Genomic DNA, 20,618 nt, shown 5'->3' with positions numbered 1-20,618 from the left:
CTCTTTTCTCGAGCAGCGTTGAAGAAGGTGATAGCTATCGATCAAAAAATGCGGTGCGTTATGGGCAAGCAATATGGTTTACGAGATGTTCCAAGACGTGAGCTTAAGCTAAAAACCTAACGCTGGCGTTGCCGTTCATCATATAAAAACGGCGCTTTCACGAGGGCTCTCACAGGGCGAGCTTAAACTCGGCCGCAGTTGCTACTAGGCGTGGTCGCCAGGCAGTAAATAGCAGATGAAGGTAGGGGAAGAACAACCACCGAAATTCACCATCGTCGTCAGCTTCCTCATTACACGGTGCCATAAACGAGAAGCGGCACATCGGGCTGCAATTCGAAAGCAAAGCCATTCGAAAGCAAAACGCTCCTCCAACGGCAAGATGCAAGAGCTCTTCGACAAAGTATGCGAGGCGAAACAAGCTGTCACACGCGTTCAACTAGGCGTTATGATGTGCGATTAACAACCCACAAACGTGCCTCGGTGTACTGAGATATTTTATTTCCAATGCAGGGGCAATTATACCGCGGTGCCTGCACGGTCGGGCTATGTGCTCACTTGTTTCTGGACTGGACGAGGCCATAGTCCTGAACGCGAGCAAAAAGTTTCAAAATGGGATCCTAATAAAACCATATAGGCGCACGTTCATCAGCCAAATTATCGCTTGAATGCGGCATGGTGCGGAAAATTTCGGTGACACAAACCATGGAGGCGATTTGAGGCGAATCACGTAAATTAACTGCGGCTGTTAAAATGAGCCGTTCCGCTCGCGAAACGACTACACAGCGTGACATGCGTCTACGGAAACTGCTGAGGACCGGAAAAAGACGACTTTAGTGCGCGTAGTGGATGCATTGTTAGCAGCACCCATGACCTCCCATAAAGCAACTTGAACGGAGCAAGCGGAACCAAGCAGCTACGCGTTCCAAGGGCGCGTATTTGTAAACAAAAGTAACTCCGCCAATCAACACGTTCCGTAGAATCAGAGTCGCTGCGGCTGCACTTCCCGCCGGGACCTCAACCCCTCATTTTTCTTTTTTCACCGCTACCCCTTAGCGAGGTACACCCGAAAAACGCTAACAGCGGCAAACAGGGACAGGGAAAGAATGCAGGCGCAGTTTTTGTTGTCTGATTTTACCATCCTTCAGAGTTGAGCTGCACAGCGGCACCGCGAAATGTTTGCGACTCGTACACGCACGTCCAGGTGCGAGTTCGTGATAGAACTTCTTTTCACTACTGTACTCATGAGGGCATGTACTCACGAGCCAAAACACTCGAAAATACAGTATTTATGAGTAATGTACTTATCAGTACTGTACTCATGAGGACCATGTACTTATGAGCAATTTATACTCATGAGTACGCATACTCATGAGTATTCATACTCATGGGTACTTAGTACTTATACTCATCAATACTGCACTCATAAACACTCATACTCATGAGTATTCATACTCATGAGTACTGATTTTTATCAGTACTGTACTCATGAGTACTCATACTCATGAGTAGTGTACTCATGAGTACTGCACTCTTAAGTAGTGGACTTACCCCTGTACACACTCGTCGTCGTACACACGTTTTTAATCTAGGCATGTACTCACTCATAATCATACTCTGAGTTTGAGTACAAATGAGTACAAACGAGTGTACGCACACATGAGTACGCCGACCTATCTGGACACAACAACGTTGCCCCCTGAAACATGCAATGCAATGCAATAAAATTCCATGCAATAAAATTGAGACCCGGGGAAATGTCGCCTCCCGCTAGGATCGATTGCAGCGCTCATCGCTGCCAATGACAGAAGTCAGCGCCCGGCAACAGCCCGTGGGTGTAGTGCCGATCAGCAGGCATTCTTTGTACAGGCGGCAGAGCTGTATGCGGAATTCCCGCTCTCATCGACGCGCGAGAACCCAGCAAAGTCCTGGCGTTGTAGGCTCGTTCGCCGCCATCGGAATGAGCTCGAACAGTGCGCCCGCTTGAGTGGAGCCAGGCGGAGAGCTAACAGTGGTCGGAGCGTCTGTTCTGAAGACATGGCCGGACTTCACCTATATCACTTGTGGTTCGGTTGGAATAACCGACGGCCCTTGGGCGGTGTCTGTTGGCTAACCGGTTCCTGGACTTGGCGAAGCCGTAAGCAGGTTCTCGGTGTACAGAAGTCGTGGTTGCGGAGTGACAACCGTGCTCGTGAAGACCTGGGCTGTTGAAGCGCCTGTAGTAGCCGCGTCATGGCCTTCACCGGACGTGGAACATGGCCTTGTTTTGAGAAATCAAACCTGAACTTCTCTTTACAACAATGTCTCCTCCGCGCAAGCTTATTGGCACATTTAAGATGTATTCAACCCGCTCCAGCACTCATCAAGTTCAACTCTCTAAAAACTTGCCACACCGTACGCTGCTAAAATACTATGTTAAATTGAGTCCCCCTTCGGGACCTGCGCTTGTATATACACTGAATGTTGCTGCTTTTGTGAACCATAAAACACCATCGAATAGGACTCGTTCGTGACCACGCCTCAGGCCGTCGTTCACGGATAAATGATGAGTTTCAAACCTACCCCAAAAACTGAAGACGGCACTTTCCGGACAACTGCCGCTAACTGGCGTTGTCATTACAAACCCTTTTTTCGGTTTCGTTGCTGTTTGTTTACATTTCGCGCGGGAAGACGGCTTCGCGAGTGAATTTGCATACCATGGTAGAAGCGAGTTGGGCGAAAATTGTGTCCTTCTTTACAACGCGCTATGGAAAGCCAGACAGCGGTTTCAGTGACTTTGGCCTGTGCTGCCGCTGATTTTTTACCCGAGCAGCAGTAATGACTCCAGCAATGATGTGGATTCTTCAGATTTTAGTTCTTATTCTCTTCCGTTCAACAGCCTTAGACTTCGACAGGTGCTGCCAGCCAAGGTTCGTTTTTGCTTCGCCCGGAATTTATATTGAACACCTGCCTAATATATCGCGACAGCGGTATTACTTTCATGAGTAGGGTGTGGACAACGTTCGACGGGGATATTTTGTCAAATGCGCCCCGCCGTATTGCGTTAGCACATTCAAGATAGCCTGGCCATCCTGTAAAATTAGTGCGGTGGAACTACGCGCGCTGCTTCTGAGAGCGCTAAAAAATTTTTCTCGGTTTTTACCACTGCAGTGATAAAAATATTCAGTGAACACACAGACAAACGTGCTTGAATGCATATTTTAGAGAGACCGACTGCTCTTGTGTGGCTTCGCGGTGTCAAACAGCCGTCATGGCCGCTAGGTTGGCGGGCCTGGAGAAAGCCAATACTTGAAGTACAGCGTTGATGTATATATTGAATTATAGCTTAGGAACGTAAAAACGGTTTGGATTTCTTAGAATTTGTAAAATAATTTTTGGCTCAGAAAAATCGCCTATTTGTGTCCTGTGTATGCTTATTTTGTGCACTTGGTTTGTTTCACTGACCAATAAACACTCAATAACTATATTTTTAGCAAAACTACTGTTATGTGTTTGAACGAAAAACTATAAGCTACAATTTTGTGAATAGAAATGCTAAATGTGTCAAGTAGCTCAAGAGGAAAAACACGTTTCCTGGAAGCACTCAAAATTGGCCATTTTTCAGTGGTCACGAAAGATTTAAAGTACTCTTTCTTTGTACGGACCATCGACAAGTGTAGTTCCCTGCGTTCCGGCAGGAGCATGATCCGACGTTTCCTAGGATTGTCTTTTGTGTTTTAAACGTCCTGGAATCGTTTCCTGCTATGTCTTTGAAAAACTATACGCAGTACTTCGAAAATCAAACACACCACGCTGCATTGCCAAGTTGAAAACACGTGTAACGTTCCCTGTTTTCCGGAATACTACGTCTAAATGCGCCACAATACATTCCTCGATTTGAAATTGAGCACGCATACTTTGCGCGTGACCAGCGAGACGGTTATTATTTTGCACGCCACAAAAGATATTGCAGAGAAGGGAGGCTCACCTGAAACGCAAGTCGTGGAGCGGTGGCTGCGCGTAGGGAATTCCCAGGAAGAAGTACAACCTGCGGCCGCCAACGAATGACTGGAATCCCCGCACTGCTGCGCCGCCTGACATGTGAACTTCCACGAGGTCCACCTGATGAGCAAACAAGGGTAGTGCACAAGATAAGGGTGGTAGTGCACAACGCAAACGACGCAGCATCTCACCTGAAGCCAAAAAAGGAACGCCACTCCAGCCAGGCAACCCAGAAAAAGAACTGCAGTGACGCAAAGCCTGGCAGCCCGGGATACAGCGGAAAGCTGAGTGGCGCTGCAGTAACAAACAGTTGCGGATGACATCTGCGTTAGGTTTTGAGATTTATGACGCGCTAGCGTTACTCTGGCGTCGAGGAAGCGTTTGAGAATCGAGTTGCTGCATCTACCATTTGTGCTTTCCAGATACTCAAGTGGTGTGACGAGATCAGGGCTAACGGACGAACAGGAAAGTCGGAGGAGATCTACGCTGCCCTTGCTTAAGGTAAGGGCGTGAAAAGTTGCGGCGATGGGCTGTTGGTCAGTTCGAGAGAGAAAAAAAGTGTCGAAGCTTCATTCATTTCATTCATTTTATTTTCCTTAAGGACCCCCAAATGGGGATATTACATAAGGGGTGGTGTGAGCACAGGAAATAGTAATTTGTAGCCACTAAAACTTTAACAGGACAGGTGAGCCGTTACTTCGGCACTGAAAGAAGACTGGCTGGTGATGGCGGCGATATGGTGGGGAAGGCCGTTCCTGTCCTTAGCCGCGCGCTGAAAAAAGGAGACAGCGAAGGTGGTGGTGCGGTTGCGGTTGCGGTGACCTGAATGGATGAAACTGGTAGCACGGTTTTGAACAGTTTCAAGTGCGTTGATGAGAAACATTTGGTGTGGGTTCGAGATGGCACATGCGTATTGAAGTTTGGAAAGAACAGGGGATTTGTATGCGAGTTGCTTGACATGTGGTGGAGCATGGCGCAGATGACGTTTGAGAAAACCGAGCGTTCTATTGGCTGAGGCGATAATGTTGGTCACGTGAGCCTTCCACGAAAGATGATGCGACAGAATAACACCGAGGTATTTGAACGAAGGTACTAGGTTTACTGAAACGTCAGAAATGCTGTACGAAAAAAGTTAAAGGAATATACCGGCGGGTTAATGATGTAACTTTACATTTGAAGGATTGAGTGTCATCAGCCACACATCGCACCATCCTTAAATATGAAGAAGGTCTTGTTTTAGGGCTAGCTGAACGGATGTGTTGGTGACGGGCCGATGTATAAAAGCTTTCCGGCCTCTAGGCAAGATACTAATGGACTATTGAGCGTGTGCAATAATATTTAAGCAGATATTCGATACTTTTGCTAGGGGGATCACAAAGAGGATTCAATTCCCGTGTGTAGGGAGTTAATGCATTTACAGCAATTGCCAGGTTACTCAAGTACAGAAATGGAGCCCTTCGTACTCTCCAACATCCCGGATTTGGCGTACACGGCTGTTTTCATGGTTTTGGAACTTGCCTCAAAGGAATTTGTTCCTGACTTGTCGCCTGTCCTTGCGTAGGTGTGGATCTATGTTTCTCAGTGGGGTGAGGGCTTTTATGAAAAGTTCTTCAATCGGTGACATATCCATCCTGGTGCGCAGCCTTTTTGCTCTGGAAGTGGGTCTATTTTTCTAGCATGACCAGTCCCCATTATGTTTTTCCCGGATACTCCATTTGTGCTAGTAGAGTGGTCTCGCTAATTTCTTCAAAGGTGTTACAAGACACAATTTAAATAACCTTTGCGGAGGTTGGGAAAATAGGGATGTTGAGGGCTCATCTTATATTCTGCCGTGATAATGGTATCTATTTGGCCTTCTTCAGCGCGGATTAGCAGTTTTTGGTACTGCAGACTGTACCACAGCCGGCTCATGATCAGTTCCTCCGCAAGGTATGTCATTTTTTCGGTCGTTCCTGCACTTCCCCTAAACAGGATGCTTACAATGTGGAATAAATGGTCAAAGATGCTATTGTATTTGTTCTTAATACTTGTATTTGTATATTTGTATTTTGTTCTTAATACTTGTATTTGTAATCTTGTATTTGTTATTAAAAATTCTTACGCGATTTTTCTGCGATCACATATAGTCCGATGTTTAGGGCTTCTTTTAAATATGCGTCGTGGCACCACTAATCATTTGTCGGTCAGAGTTGCAGCGGAGAATTGACCGCGAAAAGGTTTGAGTTATTTCATATTCGCGTAATTGAACGCCATATACTCGCTTTTGTTTCTTATTAGGACACATTTTAAATTGTCTCTAGTTGCAATGTAGGCGTTCATCTGTTTTTTAGACGCGTTAATCTTTTGCCCCCTTTGTAAGCTTCGTGACACAATGATGACGCCCGAATCATTTTAGGTCGTAGAAGAGCCGTTGGTGGTGTCGTAAATTGCGAGCATTGGAGGCGACCGTGTCTGCTCAGCGTGTGACTACACACGGCGTATAGAACGAACTTCAGTACGCAGGCGCGGGGCCTGCTCAAATCAGTGTTATCGCAGTGTTATCCGGCTCCTTTCAGCAATCTAGTTGGCTCTATTCAACATTCGTGATTCCGGCAAGCCCTCATATCTATATGCCTCAGCTGTGGATTCCTGTAAGCACCGATGACGTACTTCCATGGATGCTTGATGAGCACGGCTGGTAGTGCACGGCTAGTAGGTACGGGTAATGAACCTAAGAATGCTATTTCGCTAAAAGCGAACTTCTATTTGGCTTCATGACCCCTTTATTTGCGCCGGTAAGATGTGTAGGGAAAAGATTTGTACGAGCTCCTCCCTCATGGGGAGGCTCAGCATTTATGAACTAAGCGCTAATACCAGCGCAGGGAATTTCCTGTTAACAACAGATTCCGGCATCTGCAAGTGCTCGAAGGCCTGCCTCCCCAAAACGCCATGAGCGATACGGTGGTTTTGTTCAGAACTTGCGTACAAACGGAGAGATTCTTAGCGCACAAGTTCTGCATGCATTATTAAACGCGCGTAGCTCATTATGAGCACGCGCGATTAACGGTGTAAGAACTATCCGAATATCGTGCTTTATGCGCCGTATCTTAGAGGCCGCGTTCAAATTTTTTCTTGGTTATATTGCGAATGCACCACCGCCGCGTTGTGCCTATCGTTTTGTGCCTCGCGATATTTTAAGTGCAGATCACTTCATGGGCTCGCCTTTTCGTCGTAGCTACGCTAATGGTCGATGTCAAGCGACTGCCGCAGTCCGGCGGAGCAGCGAGATAACGGATCCAAGTAGAGTCTGGTGTACCATCATCAGGGAGTTACGCTGAGGCTTTGAAAACCCCGAGGTTTAAATAGTCACAACCGTTCGAACCTCGTAAACCATTGGCGCTTGTCATACATCTCCCCGTTGTTTAGAGCAAAGAAAACTGCAGGTACATTTTAGGCAAAATGTGTGTACATAACCAGCAGTACCCGAGTTCATCTACTTAGGAACGCTCGTTGGGTTGCTTTTTACGATAGTAAGCAAAAAAAGCCGTCGTGCAAGAATAAAATTGCGCGTTGGTAAGGGCGCAGAAAGGCTAGAGCCACGCGAGAAAAAACTTTACTCGTTCGACATGACTATAAACAGCTCCAGCAGACGAAATTGATCCAAGCAGAAAATGAGCAGAACTCCCGTTGGCACAGTTTCAGGCATGAGCCCCGCGAGCACTGCGAAGGCGGGAAATTTCAATTGCATATTGATCAAGAAAGGACTGAGACGGCGCCGCGAAGAGCGGTATGGGTGGTAGCAGTGAGCGGATATAGGCGCCCCCGCATGCATTATGGCGAATCTCGGCTCTGTACATCCGACAGCTTTCACAATGAGTGGAACGGCTTTAATTTTACGTAATTTTTGACGTTCAGCTATAAATTGTACGGGTCGTAATTTGGAGGAGATGTTACAAAATTTCAGCCGGTACGTCTACTGTATGACTTCTTTCACTGATATGTCACGCTCCTTTCTGCGGAAGGTCCCAGCCGCCTTCGAGAACATATTAGCATTTAGGTGGCAAGCACTGAACTACCAGAAGACTTACGAATCTTGTTGCGGCGCCCCTGTATCTTTATGCTGAAGCAACGACGCTTGTTCTTTGCCGTCTGCTTGCGCTGCATAAGCACGCGTAGCGTTAATACCACAGTACGAGGTGAAATGACACAGAACTAGGCAATCAGGGCAAATTTTTTATAAAGATAAAAACATACATACCAGTAATTTTGACCGTACCACGCCGCCCATATTTTCCCTGCATTTCCCTTATGTTGAGCGGAATTTACGGCTTGCAATCAAATATTTCCTACATCCTCAATCATTGCTGCAGATCGCAGACACCGCAGATCAGAGAGGGAGTTCTGGTGAAGGAGTGCTTTGTTTTCTGCCAGGAAATTTTAGTCCACCGCTTCCCCTTTATGCTTGCACTGTACCCTTCTACAATTGCTCCTCAAGCTCTCTTCACTATGGCCATCTTTTTTTTTCTTTCCTGTCTCGTTTTCTGCCCTCTATCTTCTCACAAATCATTAGATAACCCTCCTTGTTACGCCCACACTGCTAAACTGATTGCGAGGGGCACAATTGATCGATATTTAGAACTCCCTCACGGTTTCTAGACACACAGATGTATCAAGTTAGCAGACAGTATTGAAGTTAGCAGACAGTAAATGAAGCTTAAGTGCTTTAACGTCACTACGCCACGTTTGCGTTTCCATTACGTACTGGTGTGCCAGTGTGTGTGTACGCCCAGTTGGTTCGTTAGTGTCACTTGGGTTCAAATAAAAGCGCAGCTACACGCTACAGTCACCGTAACCAAATTCCGTAAATCTGAAGCACAAGCTGTTACTCTTTTCGGCAGAAATGAACCCCGCGATTCCGTCAGGGTACTGTGGTCAATATAAGTCGTACATCTATTGATCCGTAGAAAAATGGCGGGTCTTTTCAAAGAAATTACGTGCCCAGGATAATCTTTGTTTTTCACATTTACGTTACCGCTACGCTAATGTTTTATTGACGATGTTCATGCTCACCAGCTTCAGTGGACTGTGGATTGGCACTTCCTGGGGGCACTTCCGAGCTTGCGTCTGGGAGGGAAAAACGCAAACTGAAGGCATGCATCACCTCTTGGCAAGGTGTCAGATAAATGTTCTCGGGGGAAGGTTGACAATAAAAGACCACTTTGCAGATCGCAGCAAGTCAAAGGAACAATAAAACCAAGATGCGAAAACCTGTTCTACGGTTGCCATAATAATTTGAACTCATGAGATTCGTTTAACTGATCGCTTCAAAATCACCGTCGAACCAATATTGCGGCTAGCTGATTATGGCGGAAGCGACAACATTGAGTCAGCCTGTCTCGCTATTCCATAACGCACCGAGCCTAGTGCCAAAAGGCACTTAACCACGCTTTGGACTGGCCAAAGAGGAAGAGAATGGGTTACTCATGGTTGGCACCCGGGCCTGTCACTTACGATCAGGTTTGTGCTGCGCAACTAAGGAAAAGATCTGCAGGAGGCGGTGAACGACGGGTACCCGTGAAAAAAAATTCCCCCGTATTTCCCCGAGGGGGAGAATGTAAAAGTGCGAATGCACGGTTGTCGGCCCGCTTGCGACGCTTGCGCTCGGCCCCCGCAGCCCACCGCCTCGCCGCCTTCTCTTCCATCTCTTCCATCGGGTTTGTAGTATCACGTGTACACCACGCAGTTATCAAGCCGCTATAACGCCGCTGAGTCGCCAACGTACGCCGCTGACGACGTAGTTTGAATGCGTTAACGATATAAGGCGCGTTACTAACATTGATATCAGCGTCGCGTCCGTGGCTTAGCCGGTAGAGCGTCGCGCTGCGGCCGCAAAGTCCTCGGATCGGAACCTGGCGCCGGATGCTGTTTTTTTTATATAGAGAGGAGGACTGCGGACGCCGCCGCCGCCGCCGCCGCCGCCGGCGGTGGAAGGTTTGGGGTCGCTTATAAAGTGCATTCGCACTTAAAAGTGTCATCGCCTGGCTGACTACAGCACGAAGGAAAAACCGAGGCTGAAAGAGACGTCCGCAGGCCGACCGCTGAGGCCCTACTAAGTTTTCTTATGTAAACGTATTTCGACAAAAAGCTCAGAGCAAATAAACAATGTGGTTTCCCTCCCTGCCTGTCAGTCTACTGACGGATTAGGTTTTGATGAGATTTCTAGATGTCACATGTGGCGCGCCCGTTTAAATATTCGAGTCTCTTAGGAGACAGTGATATCGAATGCATACGTATGCATGCGCCACCTAATTTTGCAATTTGCGTGGCCGCAATAGTTTCCCTGGTCAGCTCCTCTTCATGTCGCTGGAGGTCATGACGTAGGTCAAAGTAAAGAGTACAGTTGCAGTCATGACAGTGCAAGCACAACTGCGCCGTCACACTGCACACACTGCAACTCTGCTACCGGGGTCTCGTGTTCAGACATCTTCCCTTTCAGCCGACGCATTTTCTATCATACGACAGTAGTATCACGGCACCCGCCGCGGTGGCTCAGTGGCTAAGGCGTTGCGCTGCTGAGCACGAGGTCGCGGGTTTGATTCCCGGCCGCGGCGGCCGCTTTTCTGATGGAGGCGAAAAGCAAAAACGCCCGTGTGTACGAGATTTCGGCGCACGTTAAAGATCCCCAGGTGGTCAAAATTAATCCGGAGCCCTCCACTACGGCGCGCCTCATCGCCTGAGTTGCGTCGGCGCGTTAAACCCTACAATCAATCAAATCAGTAGTATCACGGTCTGTGTTTTGCGTCAGAATCGCATTCTGTGCATAACAGCACACTCGGTGGTACCATTCCTTGAAATATGCGTGTTTTGCTCAGGGGCCCTATTCTCGACTGCACAAATTGCCGGCATTTCGCCCATGTTTTTTTTTTTGCGTAAGCACGGCGTAAGCAATCAGTGACGTGCTGTACCTATAGATATGACGACATGCCGTGTAGTTTGAAGAATCACTCATAAAGTTCGCTACCAAGGTATCAAATATTGTGCAAGAAAGATATAAAAACACTTGGCATGTACTATAAAAATTAAGACGGTAGCTGAGGCTGACAAGAAAAACACATTTCTGGAGGTCAAATTTGGCGCAAACACCACAAGGCGATCGAGTAACGTTGATTCAAAAGCGAGCGAAAGGCGGATGTCGAGGTAAAGAACATCACACAATTTTTTTACCGTATCTATTTATTTCTTTCAATCGCTTTTATTAACATAGCTGGGCTATCTGCTTCAATGCAAGCTTTATTGTGTTATCACCTTCCCTGCCGCCACCGCCGCCACGCCATCGTCTGCTGCTATGTTACAAGTTTATGGCGTGATCACAGAAAAAGAAGGCCGTGACCATCGCTTCTATGACACATAGTAGCAGCGAAGCGCTATGCCTGATAACCGCGGAGCGCACCGATGTCGCCGATTCACTCATTCGTCAAGCTCGACTGCAATCAGCGCTGTAATGAACTAAATAGCCACTTTTCATTGTTATTTTTCTCTTAAGTTCGATCATGTGACCCAACAGCTTAATAGGACAAGTATGGACAAATGCCATGCATTGGGTTCTCTTTGTCATGGAGAGGCTTGTACTGCCCTCTTATGTTGCGGTTACGCCGAACAAATAATTTTTATTTAATTTCCAAACATAAAAGCAAAATACTGCATGTTATTTGTATGTTCCATGATCGCTGACTTGGAAGCAGTTGAAACTATAATTTGTTTCGGTAGGAAACATGCTTTAAACAGCGCGCATGCGAAACTGCGCCTGCTGCAAATTACCGCACATTTCGCGGCGCCGTAAGCCGGGGCAATATTTCGCCCTATTTTGCTTGTATTTTGCGACAAAAACAGCCGCCATTTTCAAGCTGTTACGTAGCATTACGTCACTTTTACGCAAGCTGAAGTTGCCAATGCATGTCGTAATCGTTCCCGCCAACTGTTTAAATTACGTCACGCCTTCTCAGCCAATCACAGATGGGGTGTGTATTACAAGCAGTGTTGTTGAATAGCAAAGACAGGCTTATGTTGTCATGTCCGCTGCATTTAGTCTGGTTTTTCATTGCCGGTCAAGAATTATGCGCCTTTAGTAACGATAAATAAGGCAAACTTTAGAACTGGTGTCCGTAAACGACATGAAACGTCCAAATGACGACAGCACACCCAACCGCTTTGTCATCCGGAAGCACGTGACCAAAATTGAAAGCCAATCAGAAAAGACTTCCGGAAAATTGCCTGAATTGACAGCAATTTGTGCAGTCGAGAATAGGGCCCCAGGTTTCCCAATCTGGCGGTGGGTAAAACTGAACTACATCCTGTACGTGCAAGATCAGCGTAAGTTTTATTTTTTCAGGCCCGGCTTTACTCCCATTCCGGCTATGACTTCGCTTCGGCTCTTGCAAGATTTGTCCCGCTACTGACGTCACTATGCGCATTTAAACTGGAACTATCCAATAGGGATACTTGCTCGTTGACAGTATCGCACATACTGTGGAGGCGCCACTTTTTAAGGGCATTTTAGGAACTCAGGAACCAACTCGGAAAGTTTTGCGTGACTTTCCTACGTATTTGTAATTGTTCGCTGGTCTGCAGTTGAATATGTATTACCAAATCGTCCAATCCTGCTCTGAGGGCAGCAGTTTATAGGTTTTCCTATATCGAGTAATAACACGGGTAATTAATGTGTACAGACGGGGACTTAATATTCTGGACCACGGGAGCGCGTGGCAAAAGCCACCCATGCGCACTCTGGAGGCCTGGCCCCTGTTGTCGAGACCGGCACGGCGCGCATGCGCATCCTTTTTTACTCGTAGGCACGCTGATTTTCTCCCTTTCTGTAGCGGTGCTGCGATGGTCACTGAAGCACCGCAGAGCGGCGCCTTTGTAGCATTTCTTTCATTCCGACGGAAATTTGTGGCCTATTATTACGATTACACTGGCTTTCTCGCAAGTGCTCCTCGAGTCCTGATAAATGTTTACGGGGATTGTGATTGTTTTGTTGGGTGTGTTTCTGTTTGTGAATTATCGTGCATGTACGCTCAGACTAGCGGCTTGCGAACGGCGTCGTCAAATGAAGCGTGTGTGAAGTATAAATCACAGGGTGGTGCTGCGCTATCGACAACAAAATCCCAGTGAAATGGACCGCAAACCTTTATTCAGTTCATTATGCATACTACTCGATCACTGATCTTGTCTTTCAGATCGCTTTCCGCTGCCGATAAAGCGGATAATTTCCAAATATTTTAAAATAAATTATCTCGGTTTTGTTTTCTGCTGTCTACTTCCTTACTTAAAAATTATCTGAAGACATACACATTTATTTGTCTGTTCGCCCTGCACATCAGCATTCGTCAAAATGGCACCTCGGATTCCAATCGTACAACGCCCAACATTATTCGCTACTTCTAGAAGGGATTCCTCAAAAAAAATTTTGCAGGCTTACTAATAGGTCGAGTGATGCTGTTACGCGAGCAGTTCATGCCTACAGGGATTAAGAAGGCCGGCTGGCAGATGGCCAGCAGAGCATGAAGGGCAAGGTCGACAACAGAAGAGAAGGACAAGCTGATTGTTGCTACAGTGGTTGAAGACCCGCGGCTTATTGCCAAATAGGTACGGGATGCCCTAAGCGAATAATCTGACGGCGTTTTTCGATTGGAACCCGATGTTGCCATTTTGATAAATACCAAAGGACAGAGCGATCAGAAAATATCTAGGTATATGTGTCTTTGGGACAATACAACAAAGAAAAAAGCAATTTCTTTTACAAACTTCCAAAATGCCTAATTTAGAGGCAGCGGAAAGCGTGCTGCAATATAACTTCAGTGGTCAAGTAGCATACAAAATGAAGACGATGAATAAAGGCTCGCGGTTCATCTCACCGGCATTTTATTGTCGATAGCACGGCATGCACTCTGCGATTCTGTTTCATACACGCTTCATTTGGCGACGCTGTTCGGAAGCTGCTAGTCTTATGTAGTATAAACGATAAAACATACAAAAAAGCAAATACAAAACAAAACATTCCGCGTAAGTATTTATCAGGACGAGAGGAGCACTTGCGCCAAAACCGGCGCATCGTCACATTACGCAGCAAATGTGCCATCGGAATCATGAGAAGTTACAAAGGAGTCGCTCTGCGGTGCTTCAGTGACCGTCGCAGCCCCGCTGCGGGAATCGAGAACATCAGCGTGCCTGCGTGTGAAAAAGGACGCGCATGCGCGCCGCGAAGGTCCCGACAACAGGCGCCGGGCCTCCAGAGTTCGCATCGGTGCCTTTTGCAACGTGCTCGCGTGGTCCGGAACATTATGTCCCCGCCTGTACATACACGCAAGCCACATTTTTTCTACCAAAATAAAAACGGCCCTCCCGATGGAATGAGCGCAGCCTTAGCTCTACCATTCGTGATTGCCCGGTGGGGGATGACGTCATATCCGGAATTACCGGCGCTCCGCTTACAGCACGCCCTGAAGGAAATAGGTGAGGGGTAAAAAGCGCAAAGGTTCATGGGTGAATTGTTTTCTCCCGCGGAGAGCCGGCACTTCCGGTTCGGGAGCTCTCCTGGCCTCCCGTACGCCGTCGGCTTTCACGCGCGTGTGTGCTTGTTGTTTACCTGTTTCCACCGGGAAAAAATACGCTCATGCACCGGGAATTTCATAAATGACAAAGATTGACCCTACTAGGAGTTTATCTGACAGGTAAGCACCCTCTGACAAATAAAGAACACGCACGCACGCGCCTGACAGCCGCCGGCGCACGCAGACGTACGGGAGGGCAGGAGAGATCTCGAACCGGAAGTGGCGGTAGCAGACGACGTGCCCATGAGCCTTTGCGCATTTTACCCGTCACCTATTGATACAGGCCAGCAAGAATTCATGCGGATGTAAGGCGCCGGCCACCCTTACGAGATTAGGGGAGACTGAGGAAGACACAAACGGGACAAGCTCGCCCTTGAAAGCGTTTAGTAAATGGGTTACTCCCAACGACTTCCGGCCTGCTGGAGTGTGTTGGGTGAAGGGAACATACGAAATATTGGGTGGTTCTTCAACTACCAGCTCTCAATACAATGTTTATCCTGGTTTCACAACACGCCGCCATCCCTTTCTTTGCACACGTTATTTCGTTTGTGCATTTTGGAGAGTGGCGACAAGCTGTCTGCAGCAGCCTGCAGAGTACACCGTTCGCAGCGGTGCAGGCAGCGGGGCAGATGACGGCAGCGCCCGCAGTCTTCGGCGACAGGTACGCCGTTTCCTTTTCTGGAGGTTCTGTTGATTCGTTGCTGCCTGGCCGCTCAGCGTAGAGAACGTTAGGATTATGATGCGGCAGGTATTTACCCGACGCTTTGTCTAACAGCGCGAATGATTATCCATAGCGCAATTTTTAACCTATCGGGAAGACAGCACACCCATTTGGGAAATCCAAGGCGTCGTGGTGCTTTAAATTTTCCTAGCCTCTCCTATAGTGGACCAGAAACTTGGGGAAGCTCCGCATTTGTTTTAGCCCGCCTTTTTTGGGTCAGCGGAGCAGATCCCTGATGATACAACAGCCCCGTATTACAGGGCAAAGTGACGCAGTAGCCGCGAGTGGTCGTGTGGAATAGCCATTTTCGTATCTAGCAGCCGTTTCTGAGAATCGCTTATTACCGCTAAAGAATCCACTCGTAGACAACTCAAGCCAAAGAAGAATAATAAATTTCGAATGTGGCGTAACTTCCGGTAGCTGCCTCTCGGTTTCTTGCTCTTTATGAGTGATGTTAGAGGAAGATTATCGACGAATACCGCTTTACCCGAGTAGGAACTGCGGCGAAATATACAGGCATCCCGATGCTGTAAATGTACAATACATGATTTTGCCGATCTTAAAACCATATCAGTAGCAACAACCCTTAATGCGGTTGTGTCGTCGTTGTCTGTCGGGACACAGGGTTGCTTTTTGGGTCAGCAGAACTTTTTTGCTATGGGTGTTAGTACGTTTTCTTACGCCCTTATATTAAATTTCCCTTCTTCAAATTTGTGTTTCACATAATGTATGTAAAATATTGTATGTAATCATACAATACTGTGGGATATTGTACAGATACATACTTGAACACGCCGATACAAATGAATGCAAATAAAGTCAAACTGACATAAAAAAATACATGCCTGGACAGACATACAAACGTACGTACGTACGTACATACATACATGCGTACATGTATGCATGGATACATACATACATACATACATACATACATACATACATGCGTACATGTATGCATGGATACATACATACATACATACATACATACATACATACATACATACATACATACATACATACATACATACATACATACATACATACATACATACATACATACATACATACATACATACATACATACATACACACATACATACATACATACATACATACATACATACATACATACATACATACATACATACATACATACATACATACATACATACATACATACATACATACATAGGCTCGTATGCACGCCTTAGCGTAAAATTCAATTACGGGATTTCGGCCCGCTGATGCTTGTGGGAACCACACATTTATGAACACCATGAATTTAAACAGCGAAATAACAGTTAACACCGACCTTGCTTCGCGCTCGCTGGTTGTGTTGCTAGTGCAGTTGTCGTAGGAGTCTCTAACGGCAGCGGCGAAACTTGCTCAACCGATTCGCCGGATCTTGGCCCTCCGGAAGTCGTTTCGACGGGCACTGCCTGTTGTTCTTTTGGGAGCTTATTCTCCGGATTCATGGAGCTGCTTCCTGCCACGTTTCCTTCGCAGCCCACTGCCAGAGGAGATACTGTGTTCACGTCCTCCTTGGAACTTGCATCAGCCGCAGCGTGTGGGTGCCTGGCGTGATCTTTTCTCCGCACGCTGAGCCCCGGTTTGCGTGGGCTCTCCGCGTACTCGGCTGCTGGGGGCGATTGTGCCGTTGTGGCTGTTCCCAACAGAGTATTCTTCGGCAGATGGGACCCACGACCGTGCGACTGGGGCGACGCATCTTCCGAGCTATGGAACCTGGCAGATGGTACACAGGATGATCAATATGAAGTCAACAGGTTTTTTTTTAAATTGTGCAAGTAGTTTTACGTGAAGGCTGCCGCTGCAGCGAAGTTATGCACTCAAGTGGACACAGAATTGTGCGGTAATATTGAGGTCGGTGGCGTAATTACAATTTGAATTGAATAAATCATTTTAGGGGCTACAGCAAGCAGGTATGTTTGTATTTAAAACGTTAGACGCAAGCCTGCTTCTACGCATCGTCATTTCGCAGACTTTTTCTCGGGCATCCGCACTCCGAGATATCGAACTGCGAAATTTTATTGCCGCTCGCATGATTATGCACGTCAGACAGTGCAGACGGGCGCAAACCTTCTCCCTTTATTTCTGTGTTTCAATTGCGCCTGCCGGCACTGCAGGTGGCGATAAAACATTCCAAGACTGAAAGGGTGCCAGTTATCGTTGTTGCCTACCGCTCAACCCCATTTGTAAACTGCACACCGAACTCAACACGCGTGTTACAAAAGGGAGGAGCTTTGCACTGGTCCTAACTTTCTTGCATACGTAAACATGCGAAGCCAAACGCACGCGTTGTACTTTTGTATGGTTCCATATTCCTTCAAATACTATGCCCTGTGCAATGCCCGAATGGCAAGCAGCATGCCACCACGTAGAAATATATGTCAGGGTGGGTTGTTCTAAGTGGGAAGACAAGACAGTAATAAAAAATAGTCACCTTCCACTCTGCGAACAAGAATGACCTGCGCAGCTTGAAGCCGAACTTGAAATACACGAGAGAAAACGCGTTTTTTGTCATTTCCGATTGAGCAATTAGCACTTAATCCAAAAAAACTTGAAGGACTCGATAATTACTTCTGTGCACAAAGATAAAGCTGTCTGTTTCCTTCGCGTGTCGTAGGCAGTTTAATGTCTGCGTAACCTACCAACCCTGTCTGCTCGACCACTAAGGACACCGGGAAGTTCACTTTGGGGTGGTGGACGTACGCATTTAATTCTCTCGCAAGCACAACAGACATGTCATCAGTAAGGGCATGAAACCTATACCGGAGCGTCCGTACCTCCCCCGTACCTTTCCTCCACTCCCAACCGGCAAACCTGATAAACCGGCAACCGGTTCGGGAGAGATTTTCAGCTACTCGGCGAGCTGGAACTTACGGTGGAAGCGGCGGCGGCACAGCCTTTGGTTATTTTCGCACCCGTTCTCGCTTCTGTTCCGGGAGACACTCCTTCGAATCCCGCTGTTCTTCCTCCGATCTAACGACACGCGTCTTTCCATAGGGAGTTAAAACATGGAAGGACTCGAGCTTTCTTCTAGTGGACAAGCATGTGGCTGTCCTTTTCTATCCCGCGTCGTAGGCATCTCATTGTTTGTGTAACACCGCTGGACCATTCAGAACAGCTGACTGTCACATTAAGCAGTGAGACTTCCACATTTATATTTCCCGCCAGCAGAACGGGCATGTCAACGGTAGCGGCGTGAAGACTAGCTGTGCATGCACGCCCCCCCAGCTTGCACCCTCTACCAGTGCAGGCATAAACCGGCCACCAATGATGAGTGGGTGCTAAGGTGTGAAATACTTGGGCGAAAATGTCGCGCGTAAAGCCTTTCATACTGAAAAAGAATTATTGGCTCACGTCGTCGTTCAAAGCAGGCAAGTTGCTCTGGTACGCCTGATAAGGGCCCTAACACCGTTATCAGCCGATTTCGCAGCTGGCGAAAGATTCATCGGTGGTGGCGAGGAGAATAACAGTTGGGAAAGCGATGTCGGTGGTGCCGGGGAGGAGCACCGTAGCGGTGCCGAGTAAATCGGCTTCACCGGAATGTAAACTAGGGGTTAGACATATACTGCTTCGCTTAAAAAACACGTCGCAGCTTCAACGCAGCAAAGGACATTGACTCGTCACGGTAGGGTGGGACACGGCCGGGCTGGAGGAGCGGCGGGCGCGCACTTTCATACGGCCTGCGCTTCGGGTATAGTTCCCACCTTTGACCGCCGCTAGTTCGTGTCGCTGCGGACCAACCCTCGCCGGTTGACCTACAGCACGCGCGGGGTAGGTAGAGCGGCGGCGCGCGCGCACTTGCCACAGCTCTAGCCCTGCCGTGGCTACACGCGATACCTGTCCGTGTAAATTTACATGTGCGTCATTAAAATAGGCGACTCCTCCCCCCTTCTGAATTTTCTGTCTAATTGGGTCAAACAGCCTAACATTATCACTCGGAAGCGGCTAATCAAAAAATTGAAAGAAACATTTTAACTCGGGGCACATGAAGAAAAATATGCGAGGCCTTCATATCTTATCAGCGACTGTATTATATGAAAATGGTGAGACAGGCAAATAAACACGGCACTTTCCGTGACTGAAATATCATTTCTTATTTTTTATTTTTCCTTTCGGATGATGTCTTGGTTTGCACAGGCACAGGGCACGACCAGTGACGCGAATGATTTCCCGTCGAGGGAGATAGGGTTATCGCTTAGCTAAACGTGATTCTGCTATTCACGCTCCAGTCGGGCTGAGCGGCCCGCCGGCAGCGAAGCGCACTGTCAAAAACACACAGCTGCTCGGCCAGAGGCGATGCGTCGACTAACAGAAAGGCGGGTTGGAAGGGCAGAGGGTTGGTTCGAAGCGCCCCCACTGTAAAGAATCTGCTGTATTGGTTCCTTCTTGGGTGCGCAGGCCGTATGAAAGTGCGCGCTCGCCGCTGCTCCAGTCCGGCCGTGGGCGCTTCGAGCATAGTTCCCACCTTTCACCGCCGCTAGTTTGTGGCGCTGCGGACCAACCCTCGCCGGTTGACATACAGCACGGGCGGGGTAGAGCGGCAGCGCGCGCGCATTTGCCACTGCCCTAGCCCTGCCGTGGCTACAGGTGATACCTGTCCGTGTAAATTTACATGTGCGTCATTAAAATAGGCAACTCCTTCCCCCTTCTGGATTTTCGGTCTAATAGGGACAAACAGCCTAATATTATCACTCGGAAGCGCCTAATCAAAAAATTGAAAGAAACATTTTAACTCGGGGCACATGAAGAAAAATATGCGAGGCCTGTATTTATTATATTACTGTATTATATGAAAATGGTGAGGCAGCAAGAAACACGGCATTTTCCGGGACTGAACTATCAGTTATTTTTCCTTTCGGATGATGCCTTGGTTTGCACACGCACAGGGCACGACCAGTGACGCGAAGGATTTCCCGCCGAGGGAGATATGGTTATCGCTTAGCTAAACGTGTTTCTGCTGCTCACGCTCCGGTCGGGCTGAGCGGACCGCTTGCAGCGAGCGCACTGTCAAAAACATACAGCTAAAAGTCCTAATCATGCAACTGAAGTGCACGACGAGTGTTCTTTTTGGTGAGATATAGCAGCGAAGGCATTCATTGGTACCGGTGATTTTCCGCGGCAGATCTAAAACACGTGCGGCAAGCGTTGTCGGCTCGCTCGGCCAGAGTCGATGCGTTGACTAAGAAAAAAGAGGGTTGGGAGGGTCGAGGGTTGGTTCGAAGCGCCCTCACTCTGTCAAGAACCTGCTGTATCGTTTCCTTGTTGGGTGCGCAGGCCGTATGAAAGTGCGCGCACGCCGC

The 20,618-nt window shown here is 47.7% G+C and overlaps 1 protein-coding gene across 1 annotated transcript in view; it reads right to left on the bottom strand.

Moving 5' to 3' along the window:
* The window catches only part of LOC144145661 (acetylcholinesterase-1-like), a 46,625-nt gene extending 38,512 nt beyond the window's left edge, over positions 1 to 8,113 (bottom strand). Inside the window, exons 1-3 of the mRNA XM_077677330.1 lie at positions 8,046 to 8,113; positions 4,170 to 4,272; positions 3,965 to 4,098 (exon numbers count right to left, since the gene is read on the bottom strand). Of these exons, the coding sequence (XP_077533456.1) occupies positions 3,965 to 4,077 (113 nt within the window). The 5' untranslated portion in view covers positions 4,078 to 4,098; positions 4,170 to 4,272; positions 8,046 to 8,113. The remainder of the gene's footprint in view (positions 1 to 3,964; positions 4,099 to 4,169; positions 4,273 to 8,045) is intronic.
* Between the last annotated feature and the right edge of the window lie 12,505 nt (positions 8,114 to 20,618).

This window comes from Haemaphysalis longicornis, unplaced genomic scaffold (assembly GCF_048455015.1).
Source record: "Haemaphysalis longicornis isolate Haplotype H1 unplaced genomic scaffold, Haemaphysalis longicornis Haplotype H1 scaffold_7, whole genome shotgun sequence".
NCBI lineage: Eukaryota > Metazoa > Arthropoda > Arachnida > Ixodida > Ixodidae > Haemaphysalis > Haemaphysalis longicornis.
The sequence above is the reverse complement of the archived record's forward strand: the minus strand, read 5'-3'. Positions and strand labels throughout refer to the sequence as shown.